Here is an 11,543-nt window from a genome sequence, read left to right as displayed (position 1 = left end):
AGGTAACGCTTGTTGATCACCTTCTTGCCATATGGTTCATGCAGCTCCTGAACTTGTACAGCCCCATTGCTACGTTCCTTGATGACTTTGTATGGACCAGTCCACAGTGGCAGAAACTTCTTATCCATTTGGTGGTCCAATCTGTTATCAAAGCATAGCACAAAATCCCCCTCAGCAAAGTGTCTTTCCCATCCCTTGCGAATCTTAGCATCCAATTGGGCCTTTTGTCGATTCTTTTGGATCTCTGTTTGGTGTAGTGCAAGGCGTCGAGTTTCATCTAACTTCTCAAGTTGTACCAATCATCTTCTGTCATCCTCTGTTCCTGTGCCAATCTCAAGGCCAGAATCTCTATCTCTAGTGGTAAAACTGCTTCAGTACCATACACCAACTCAAAAGGAGTGTGACCTGTAGATGTTTTATGAGTGATGTTGTAAGCCCACACTGCTTCAGTGACCTTCTGATCCCATTGGCTCCTGTTCCCTGCGGCCATTTTTCCCATGGTTTTACAAAGGAGGCCATTGGTCCGCTCTGTTTGACCCATGGATGCTGGATAATAGATGCTAGAAGTGTGATGATCAATACCCATGCGATCCATGAGTAACTCCACTGCTTCATTTAAGAATGGACTCCCATGGTCAGATACTATCTCCATGGGTGTCCCAAACCTTGTGCAGATACGTTCAAATATGAAATTTGAAACTGCCTTGCCATTTGCAGTAGGGAGGGCGATAGCTTCAGCCCACTTAGTGACATACTGAGTGGCTACCAAAAGATACTTCTTTTTGAGGGCAGTCATGGGCAAGGGCCCGACAAAATCTATTCCCCACTTCTGAAACGGATGGATGGACATCACTGGGTGATGTTGCTCGGGACGCAAATCCTTCCTACCAAAGAATTGACATGGTTCACAGGTTTTGCAATACAAAGTGACATCCTTGAACAAGGTCGGCCAATAGTATCCAGCATGTAAAATCTTCTTAGCTGTATAGTCACTGGCATAGTGGCCTCCACAAAATCCATCATGATAATGCTTCAATACCTTAGGCACTTCATCTGCATCAATGGCCCGTCTTAGTACCCCATCCATGCCTTGACGGTACAACACCCCATCAAGGAGGGTGTAGCGCCTACTATCTCTGCGAATCTTCTTTCTCTCATAGCTAGTACTTTCTGAAGGAAAGGAGAAAGCAGTCAAAAACTTGTAGATACCACCATACCATGGATCCCCAACTTCTATGGCTGCTACAAGGGTTACATCAAGGCACTCCCCTAAATCAATCAAAGCATTCTTCAAGTTGGAACAACCCCCTTTTACAATTTTGAAAGAAAAATCATATTCTTGTAGAACTGCCAACCATTTGGCCAACCGGCCCATGGGATTTGGTGATTGAAGAACCTGCTTTGCAAGACCAATGCCAGTGAGTATAAAGAAGGTCTTTCCAGCCACATAATGCTTAAATTTCTCAATGCAAAACACCAAAGACAAGGCATGCTTGTCGGCCTCTGAATAGCATCGCTCAGTGTCGAGCAATTGTCGAGAAGCAAATCGAACGGGATACATGAACCGATCCTGCCCTTGCTGGAGAAGAATACCTGCCAGAGCGTGCTCACCAAACCCAGGATTGATATAGAAGGTCTTTGACCAGTTTGGATTGCGTAGAATGGGTTCTGAAGCCAGAGCATTCTTGATTTGTGCAAACCCATGATCACAATCCTCATCCCAAGAGAAATCAACCCCATCTTTTAATAGCATAGTCATGGGCCGTGTCAAAGCAGCATATTGATCAATGAAGCAGCAATAGTATCCTGCTAGATTGACAAATGAGCGTACCTGACGTCGTTTGGTTGTAGGCAAGGAGAGCTTGAGGATGGCTTCTACCTTCTCGGGGTCAGGCTTGATGCCCTCGGATGAGACAACATGTCCCAATAACCTCCCTTGAGTGGCTCCAATGGTGCATTTCTCAGGGTTGAGACTGCCATTTGCATCATTGACCCTTTGGAAGGCCAATCTAACCTTCATGATGTGCTCCTTACGTGATGAGAATATACAAAAATCATCTAAAAACACCTCCAAGAAATCCCCCAAATAAGGAGCAAACACCATCTGCATAAATCTTCGAAAGGTAGCAAGAGCGTTGGTGAGGCCAAATGGCATTACTTTGAATGCAAATGTCCCCCAGGGTGTGGCAAATGTGGTTTTAAGCACATCTTCCTCGGCAATTCTGATTTGATAAAACCTAGAGTAACCATCACAAAAAGTATACATCTCATGACCACTTACCTTCTCAAGAATGAGGTCTTGAAAGGGCAGAGGATGATGATCCCTCTTGGTGGCAGCATTGAGCTTCTTATAGTCGATGCAGACCTGCCACTTGTTGTTTTTCTTTGGGATGACTACCACTGGTGAAACCCATTTAGTATTGTGAACCGGAACAATAAACCCAGCCTCTACAAGCTTCTGCAACTCTGAGCGCAAAGCATCGGTCTGCAGGGGCCCTAATCTTCGATACTTTTGAGCCACATGCTTCGCATCAGGCTTCAGCTCTATCTTGTGCTCTATGGCAGTCACATGGCGAAGGTGGTGGTAGCTAGTTGCAAAGAGGTCAGGGAAATCTTTGAACATTTCTAGAAATTCATCTTTCTCACTTGGAGTGAGATCTGGGGAAAGCATAGATTCAAGCTGTTGAGGACTAGCTATTATCTTTTCTGCATGTGGCAGGGTCGGAGACACCCCCATCATGTAAACTTCCTCCTCTGAGAATTCCTCCCCCCCGTCTGATTTTTCCATGGACTCAGAAACTGAGGATGAGAGAGTATCACTATCATGCTCCTCTTCTTCTTCCGGTTCCATGGCACCAGGTTGCATCGGGATCTTCTCCTTGGAAGCACCAAAAGACATGTGTCCTGTCTTCCAATAGCTGACTGCATCACTCTTTCTCAACCATGGTCTCCCGAGTATGGCTGGGTAACTTTTGCCTGTATCTTCAATGTCCACTACATAGAAATTGACAGTGGTGGTCAACCCATTGACAGTGATGGGCAAATCCTCAATGACTCCCATGGTGGCGAGTCATCGACCATTTGCTACCTTGATTCGAGTGGAGAAACGCCTTGTACATTTCAAATTCAATTTCTTCATGATTCGGGGCACCATGATATTACATGCAGCTCCCCCATCAACACACACATTTTTGACACGGCAATTATCTATGATGACATCTACTATATGTGGGTGCCGATCAATTTCTTCAAAGATAGAAGATACATCTCGTACCTTTCCCTTTTTCTTACTCTTCCTTGTTGAGAGACCTTGCTGCAGCTCACGTCTCACCTTAGGGCTTAATGCGATTAGTTGAGGGAGTGTGATGCTCAAAGACCGATGAGCAAGGTCCTGAATGACCGAATAGTCCTCTTGCCCTGAGCCGATGGGAAAATCCGAGGGTGACCACTTACTCCTGCGAGATCTTTTAGTCTTCTCTGTTGGTGGGTCTGCCATTTCAGCATCTGAGGGCTCTGAGAAGGACACCTTTTTCCTGGGGCGGCCCGGTCCACGGTTTGGAGAGGGGTCCGAGGTGGCACGACTTCTTTTCCCGAGGTCAAGGATCTCTACATCAGAATCCTCAGTGCCCGACTCACTTAGAAGATTCACCCTTGGAATATTGGGGCATTCTGTGCGATAATGACCCTTCTGGTGGCACTCGTAGCATACAACATTAGTACGGTCTCTTGGAGGGCGGTTGGCTTGATTTCTGACGCCCACCATCTCAAGCCGAAGATCATTCAGGGCCTTGGCTAGGTCATTGACTCCAGGTTCTCTTGCAGGAAGGGCCTCTTTAGTTGGAGAGGCCACGGGAGTAGAGAGGAGGGGAGCTCGTGGGCGAGGCTGGGGAAATCTTCGAGGCGGAGGGTGAGGATATACGCCTTGTTGAGGGTAAGCATCTAAGGGAGGACCATACATTTGAGGTGGAGGCGGTGGATACATCCCTGATGAGGGGTGGGGGTATGCCCCTGAGTTAGACCCCCCAGGTTGTTGCAGGAATTGAGGGGGTTGCGGAGGGACAATCGTCTTCTTTGAAGCGGGGTCAGACTGAACTTTATCAAACTTTTGAGCAATCTCATGTGCCAGCACCATAGTTTCTGGATTCTCCCATTTAAGCTTGAGGCAGAATTCATCACTCGCTCCTGCTACAAGGTAGCCCAGCACATGCTGAGTCATTCCAGCTCGAAATCCAGCATTGTCCTCCTGTGTGGCAATCAAACGGTCCAGGAGCACAGCCGCTTGATCCACATAGCGACGTGCCGTCTCACCTTCTGACTGCTTCAAGTTTGCCACCTGCAGGTACACATTCTCCGGCTCCTCTTCTTTGTCGAAATACTCAATCATCGCTGCTGTCAACCTTGGCCAGCTTTGGCAAACATCTTCGGCTTGCTTCTCATACCACACTTGAGCCAAACCCTCTAGAAATGTGGGAAGAACCAATAGCCATCTGTCTTCAGTAAGGAAGTTGAGAGAAACACAACGGCGCTTGAAGGCCACAAGATACTCATTTGGATTTTCTTCCACCCGTCCACAAAACACGAGAATGTCAGCCATGCTTGGAAGATGGAAAAGAGAGGCTTATCTATGGACGAACAATAGTAAGAGGAAGCTTGAACAGAAAATCGGGTGAAGATACATCCACACTTCGGGTGAACTGAAAATCTTCGGCTTGCTTCTCATACCACACTTGAGCCAAACCCTCTAGAAATGTGGGAAGAACCAATAGCCATCTGTCTTCAGTAAGGAAGTTGAGAGAAACACAACGGCGCTTGAAGGCCACAAGATACTCATTTGGATTTTCTTCCACCCATCCACAAAACACGAGAATGTCAGCCATGCTTGGAAGATGGAAAAGAGAGGCTTATCTATGGACGAACAATAGTAAGAGGAAGCTTGAACTGAAAATCGGGTGAAGATACATCCACAAAGCACACATAGGCAGGGTAGGGTGTGACTGGTGTAGTGTGAAATACTACACGAGAAGAATCCTCAGCATAGAATAGCACATAGACAATCTTAAAAGGACCAACCCTCATGACATCACATCGATCTTTACAAGCGAGGGTTAGCGGCACGGCATTGCATGAGGTTGTTCATCAAAGCAAACAAGAATGCCATGACAAATGTCAATAGTTGGAGAGCTTGCACATCACCTTTAGCTTCTTCCAATTCTTGTAGTCGCCATGCTATTTCTTCAAGGGGTGTGCGGTCTGTCATCCTTCTTTTGAGCAATGTCCTTGAGAACCCTCCTGATGATCTTCCGAAGTCGGTGAACTCGTATCAAGTATGCCCAACACTCCTTACAAATGATCACCCTCCTTCGTGGCTTGCGGCTTTGTTGGGGTGGCGCTTCCACTCGCGTCATGCGTGATTGAAGTACAAGCTTCACGTGCCAAGAAATCAGCAACAAGATTTCGAGCTCGAGGGATATGCTGAATTTTTACCTCTTCAAATTGGTTGCAAAGTTCCAATGCTTGTTGATGTCGTGGAACCAAGCCTTTGCTCCGCACCTTCCACCTTCCACTAACTTGTTCACACACTAGTTGAGAATCTCCTTGCACCTCCAATTGCTTGGCATGATGTTCTTGTGCCTTTTGTAGCCCAAAAATGAGCGCCGAGTACTCAGCTTGATTGCAAGTACTTGCGGGTGAAGACTTGCTGTAACAATACTCCTCACCACCCGGTGAAGTGAGCTTCACACCCACGCCAGCCGCCTTGGTCGAAGGTTTGTAAGCTCCATCAAATTGAAGAATCCAAGATGTCATCACACCAAGACTAAAATTCGGACATCCCAAGTTTCTCGGTAGTCCAAGATAGGTAGGAGGAGAGGGTGGGGAGAATTCAACACTTGAGCCAAACGTTCAGCACCAAATAAACTTGCAATCCTTTGTTGATAGTTTATCTTAAGACAAAAAAGAATTACAACTTAAAGCTCGAAATGAGGCACAAAAGGTTGATTAGGTACAAATGGATTCCTTGGTCAAAACATTACCAACCATAGCCGAGGCCTAGAAACCTTTGTAGTGAGATTGTGAATAAACCATTTAGGATGAGCTTATCCACAGGAATCAACAAGCAGATGTGCCAAATCTCCCTCCAAGCTTGGGGAGCATCCCACCCTGTGATGAAGGACACCGTTTTAATTACCTCTGAAGCAGCAAGTAGTTCGATCACCGCACAATGAGTAGAAGCAAAATCAAAATCCTCCCAGCGTATCAGTAGTTCTTCACCATGAATCATCCACTGTGTATCATTCCACCCGTCATGTCCTTCAACAATGCACTGGATAATCAGTCGTTGAAGGTCGACATGAAGATCAAGGAAGACATCTCGTGCATTGGTAGCCGTAAGGTGCGGAGGACCAGGCACCAATTCCTTAAACACGTCGAGAAGTGACATAAATGTCCACCCTCCTCGTGTGGCGTGCATCCGTGAAGTGAGCTTGGAGAAGTTCTGATTCGGCGATCTAGCAGGAGATGTGGGTTGAGCACATAAAATGAAGTATTTTTGCTTTTTACAGCAAGAGCAAACTCCCTACGGTTAGAGAGTTACAGTTCCCGTGATTTCAATATATGAACAAAAATCATTACATTTTTACCACTTCCAACTTGTTGGCCCAATGATAAGTCTTTCTTATGTGAAGGGGAAGGTCTTGGGTTCAAATCCTACTCTTTAATAAAAATAGAGGAGAGGAGAGGAGAAGGATTAGAGAAAGAGAAGAAGAAGAAGAGAAGAGAGAGGGGGGGCGCGGGATTTGCTGTTACAGTTTTGCAGGAGCTCAGAAAACTGTCCGCGACCAGAAGCCGCAGCAATCCAGAGAACTGTCGGAACTGTCGCGCAGATGAACGCAGAAAACTGTCCGCAACCAGAAACCGCAGCAGTCCAGAGAACTGTCACGCGGGTGAATGCAGAAAATTATCCGCAACCAGAAGTTGCAGCAGCCCAGAAGATTGTCGCACGAGTGAACGCAGTAGACAGGCGAAATGAGAAAACTGTCTGCGACCAGAAGTCGCAGCAGCCCCGAAAACTGTCGCACGGTCAAACACAGGAGACGCGCGAATCGAATGCACGCGCAGTAGCTTAGAAAGAGCACAGATGGTATAGTTTTGTAGATGTGACCCATACGAGTAGAAGATTCGCCACTAGCCGTGGAGATTTGTATCCTAGCAGCCACACCATATCTATTAGCCGGAAAAGAAATCGAGACCAGAGGCTAGAGGCTAAGCATGGCGACGCTCAAGGGCCATAGAGAAAATGAGATCATGAGGACGAACGGTTGTCATAGGAGGGAAAAAGGAATTAGAAGTGGAGGGAAGGAAGAGGGAGACTATGACATAAGGGGAAAAGGAGAGGGGGAAGAGAAGCATGTACATGATAGGAGGAGGAATGTAGAGATGGAGACATCAAGGGAGGAGAACCATACTTTATTTGAAAGAAGGGATGAGAGGGAAATATCAAAATACTTGCTAGGTGGCTTTACAAGAATGAGCGTGTCCCATCAAGGAATAGCCCCCTCCTTTTATAGCCAAAAGAGGGGATCTCTCCCCATTAATGTATCCTCTCACATGCATGGTGTGTGTGGAAAAGTCTCCCATGCGGGCTAGGTGGTTACTCACTCTCAATTGTGTGCGACAACCCTTTGCCTCAATTTTCCACATAAATCAAGCCCCATATCTCAAGTCTATGATACTCCCTTAATCTCTTTTCAATTTAATAATATGTTCAAACCTTTAGGAGGACAAGTGGAGGGTTGGCACAAGGAATCTTGCCACCTCATCCTACTTTCCCCATTATTTAACTTGCTCTCTTGGACCTTCTATACCTCCCCCACATGAGCCTATCCCATATGGAGGGAATATCTCAATATAATATCTATTTCCACCTATTTTATATTGCTTCTCCCATGGACTTTGAGCCATATCTCACTAAATGCAGCCTAGGTGGAGGGGTGGCACCTGGAGGAGCCATGCCACCTTACATTTTATAATATTACTATCATGGATTATGTACAACACACCTTATGGGTCCTCTTACATGGAAGGGTGGCACATGGTCATGCCCTGCCACCTCAACCTTGGGCCCTATGCACACCATATTTTATTATACTATTGCCACATATACAAACACACATACATATTAATGCCTTTTTCCTTAGACAATTTTATCCATAACTCCACCTGTACGTAAAGGTCCACAACGACGGTCGGAAGAGACTCCATGCGGCCATATTAATAGAGGGAAACGCACGGTGCGATGTTACTTGACCAAGTTCCACTAAATCGAAGTGTGTGCAATCAGATGTAACCAACATAACGACCGCCCATGAATCTGATTTCCGCAAGCCAGAACGAAAAATGGTCCAAGTTAGGAAGTGTGTGGAATACGGCGCATGACCTGCCAAGTGCTGAGAGTAGGACAGGCTAGAGGACATCCTCGCGACAGCGCCAACGCTGGGGAGGTCGCCGAGTCGACAGAGGGAAGGGATGCAGCCCTGCGTGCCGTCAACCTGTCTTTGAAAACCTGTGCGAACTGGCAGGAGACCCGCTCTCCGAAGTCGTGTGCCATCGTGGAAGCAGTCCGTTGGTTGGAGCGGGTGATTGGCACTGAAGACGAGGTCTTTCACCTGATTTCCTAGTCCAGCATTCAGCTGTTGGGCTGGAGTGCAGGATTTTGGAGCTGTGCTGGGGACGCTCCAACATTCAGCTAGTGGCGCCGGGACGGAGCCACTAGCTGATGGGGGGAGGTCCGCTAATCAAACGTGCCAAGTCGGGAAGTGCTTGGGATAGAGCTTGGGGTGTGCCGGCGAGCACCACACAAAATCTGCGCCTCCACTGAACAAGCCACCAAAATTCAAACTAGAGAGTTGCGACAAACTGTTGCTATCATCGTGTTATGTTGCAGGATGGCCAAGAAGGAACACCAGCAGCAGCAGAATCAACAACAGAAGGCCATGCGCCTGCCGCCGGCCGCTCCTCCTCCTCCTCCTCCTCCCACGAAATCGCAGCCCACGCTCCATCGCCATTCCGACTCTCGCTTCAAGAAATCTTTCGCTTCTTCTTTGGCTTCCCAGAACCGGACCAACATCGATCCCATCCCCTCCCTCAGAAAACACAAGCTTCCTCCCTCGCTTCCCAGAACCTGCCCCCCTCGCCCCTCTTCCTCCATCGCCTTCGCCCTCCTCGCTCTCCTCTTCATCTCCTTCGTTCGTGCCCATTGGCTCACTCTTTCGTATTCTTTGCGACCCATCTGGGATACCCCTCCCTTGCCTTTCCAGTATATCGTCCACTATTATGCCAGCGACGTCCCCATGGCTCACCTCTGCTCTCTTCACGGATGGACCATCAGGGACTCGCCCAGGCGTGTGTTTGATGCCGTTATCTTCAACAACGAGTTGGATCTGCTCGAGATCAGGTGGCGCGAGTTGATGCCCGTCGTCTCGCACTTTGTTCTTCTCGAGTCCAACACGACTTTTACAGGCCAAACGAAGCCCTTGTGGTTTTCTGAGAATGCAGGAAGATTTGATTTTGCCAAACCGCTGATTGTTTATCAGAATATGTCAGGTCGAAGACTGAGAAAAGGAGAAGACCCTTTTGTGTTGGAAGGGATGCAGAGAACAACGATGGATACAGTGTTGCAACAGGCAAGAATCGAGCAAGGCGATCTGCTGATTATGGCAGATGTCGATGAAATTCCCAGTGCTCATACAATCGATCTACTCAGGTGGTGCGATGGAATTCCTGACGTGATGCATCTGCAGATGAACAGTTATCTCTACTCCTTTGAATTTTTACTTGACAAAGGTACATGGAGGCCCAGTGTTCATGTCTACAAGCCCGGAACTTCAGAATATGATCACAATCGGCAAACAAATAAGATATTGGCAGATTCTGGGTGGCATTGCAGCTTCTGCTTTCGGCATGTGGAAGACATCGTGTTCAAGATGGGGGCTTACAGCCATGCTGACAGAGTGAGATCATCAGGTTTTTTAGATTATCAGAGAGTGCAGGAGATAGTGTGCAAGGGCACAGATCTATTCGAGATGCTGCCAGAGGCTTACACGTTCCGGGAACTCATCACCAAGATTGGTGCAGTGCCCAGGTCGCACACAGCTGTGAGCCTTCCTTCCTTTCTGCTGAATAATCATAGAAGATTCAGCTACCTTCTTCCAGGTAATTGCGTGCGTGAAAAGAAAAAGGTTGACTAGCTGTTATCTTGATAATGTCCCGAGAGGTCATGTTAAAAGCACTCACTTGTAGACAGCTGAGTCCGAGTCCAGAATTCGAGATTTCAGTTCAACATCTTCTTACAGCTTTCCATTATTCTTGATAATGCCCTTCGCTTCATGGAGTTCTTCATAAATAGATCTGAAAACCCAACCCTTGATAATACTCAAAAGTGTAACCCTTGCAAAGTAATATCATAAAGCACCTGTACTCTATCACTACCCTTTAAAACATATGAAGTCCATTCGAAGACTATATGTGGCAGAAAAGTTATTTATGGTTCCCTCCAACCTCGTTAGGCAATAGTTTCACATCCGGACGAAGTATAACGTATACTATCTTAGAAAAGGAATGGAAAGTTTGTTATAATAATCACAGAAGGTTCAAGATACAAATCTTGCAACCTTTCTGATCATCCAAAGAAGTTCAAAACCTCTAATTGCCTCAAAACAATTTGGGAAAACTAGTTTTTCCATATTTTAACTAGTTTAGCAAATTTGCATGCTACTGTATAAATCATGCATGCATGCATGTGCTAGCTGTCTAACTGTAGATACGTTGAGGGATGTAATGGGAGTGAGGGTGCAAGTACAAAAGCAATGGGTGCAACTGGCCGCTACTCATTGAGTAGTTCTTATTACTGAGCCAAGTCACTAAACATTATGACTGGGCAGCCTGCTCCTTCCGAGAGAGGCAAAAGGAAGGCCTTCCTGTGAGGGGGGAGTGGAGAGAGGCAATTGCTGCTCTTCTCCTACTCCTTGCTGTGTTTATGGCAGGTGGAGCTTACTCTTGCTGAATGCTTTGGTGCTTAAATAACAGCTTGTGAAAGACGTTTTCAAAGGCTAAAGCCCCCCTAGATGGGTGGTGGGCCAACTGTTGTAGGGCACAACTGCTGACCTTGTAGGAGTGACTTAGAGATAGGCTGCACCCCAGACTACTCCCGAATCGATCTGCTGCTGGCTCACAGTGAAATGGCAGGTTGGGATGCTATGTGCTGCCTTCTTACAGCCACCACTTGCATAGCAGCTGAGACTGCTGTCCTGTGCGGCCTGGTATGGCTGGCAGCCTGCTTGTTGCCCTTGACACTTGTTGCTGTCACGTGCCACGTGAGAGGCTTGTTGCAGAATTACTGCATAAGGCAGTCTATTGTGGCTTGTCATGTGCACGGATTGGTATCTAACGTGTACTGGGTACACAAGACTAGCTCAGGTAGCCTGGGGAGGCTTAGGGCTAGGCAGGCTTGATTCTTGGGTTGAGTGGCAAGGGTACGAACCAGTTAG

General features: G+C 47.1%; 1 protein-coding gene across 1 annotated transcript; it reads left to right on the top strand.

Annotated features, from left to right (window-relative positions):
• Positions 1-8,903: 8,903 nt before the first annotated feature.
• On the top strand, positions 8,904-10,409 carry LOC147893019 (uncharacterized). The gene has a single exon (XM_087387195.1). It carries the CDS (start codon positions 8,943-8,945, stop codon positions 10,242-10,244), a length of 1,302 nt encoding a protein of 433 aa, XP_087243321.1. The 5' UTR covers positions 8,904-8,942; the 3' UTR covers positions 10,245-10,409.
• Positions 10,410-11,543: the final 1,134 nt, after the last annotated feature.

The sequence above is a fragment of the Dipteris shenzhenensis genome, chromosome 16, assembly GCF_047967505.1.
Source record: "Dipteris shenzhenensis isolate YYH24624 ecotype China chromosome 16, Dip_SZ_1.0, whole genome shotgun sequence".
In the NCBI taxonomy this organism is placed as follows: domain Eukaryota; kingdom Viridiplantae; phylum Streptophyta; class Polypodiopsida; order Gleicheniales; family Dipteridaceae; genus Dipteris; species Dipteris shenzhenensis.
The sequence above is the reverse complement of the archived record's forward strand: the minus strand, read 5'-3'. Positions and strand labels throughout refer to the sequence as shown.

Excerpts from the sequence above, each read along its gene's own strand:
- LOC147893019 (XM_087387195.1), top strand. The coding sequence starts at position 8,943 with ATGGCCAAGAAGGAACACCAGCAGCAGCAGAATCAACAACAGAAGGCC.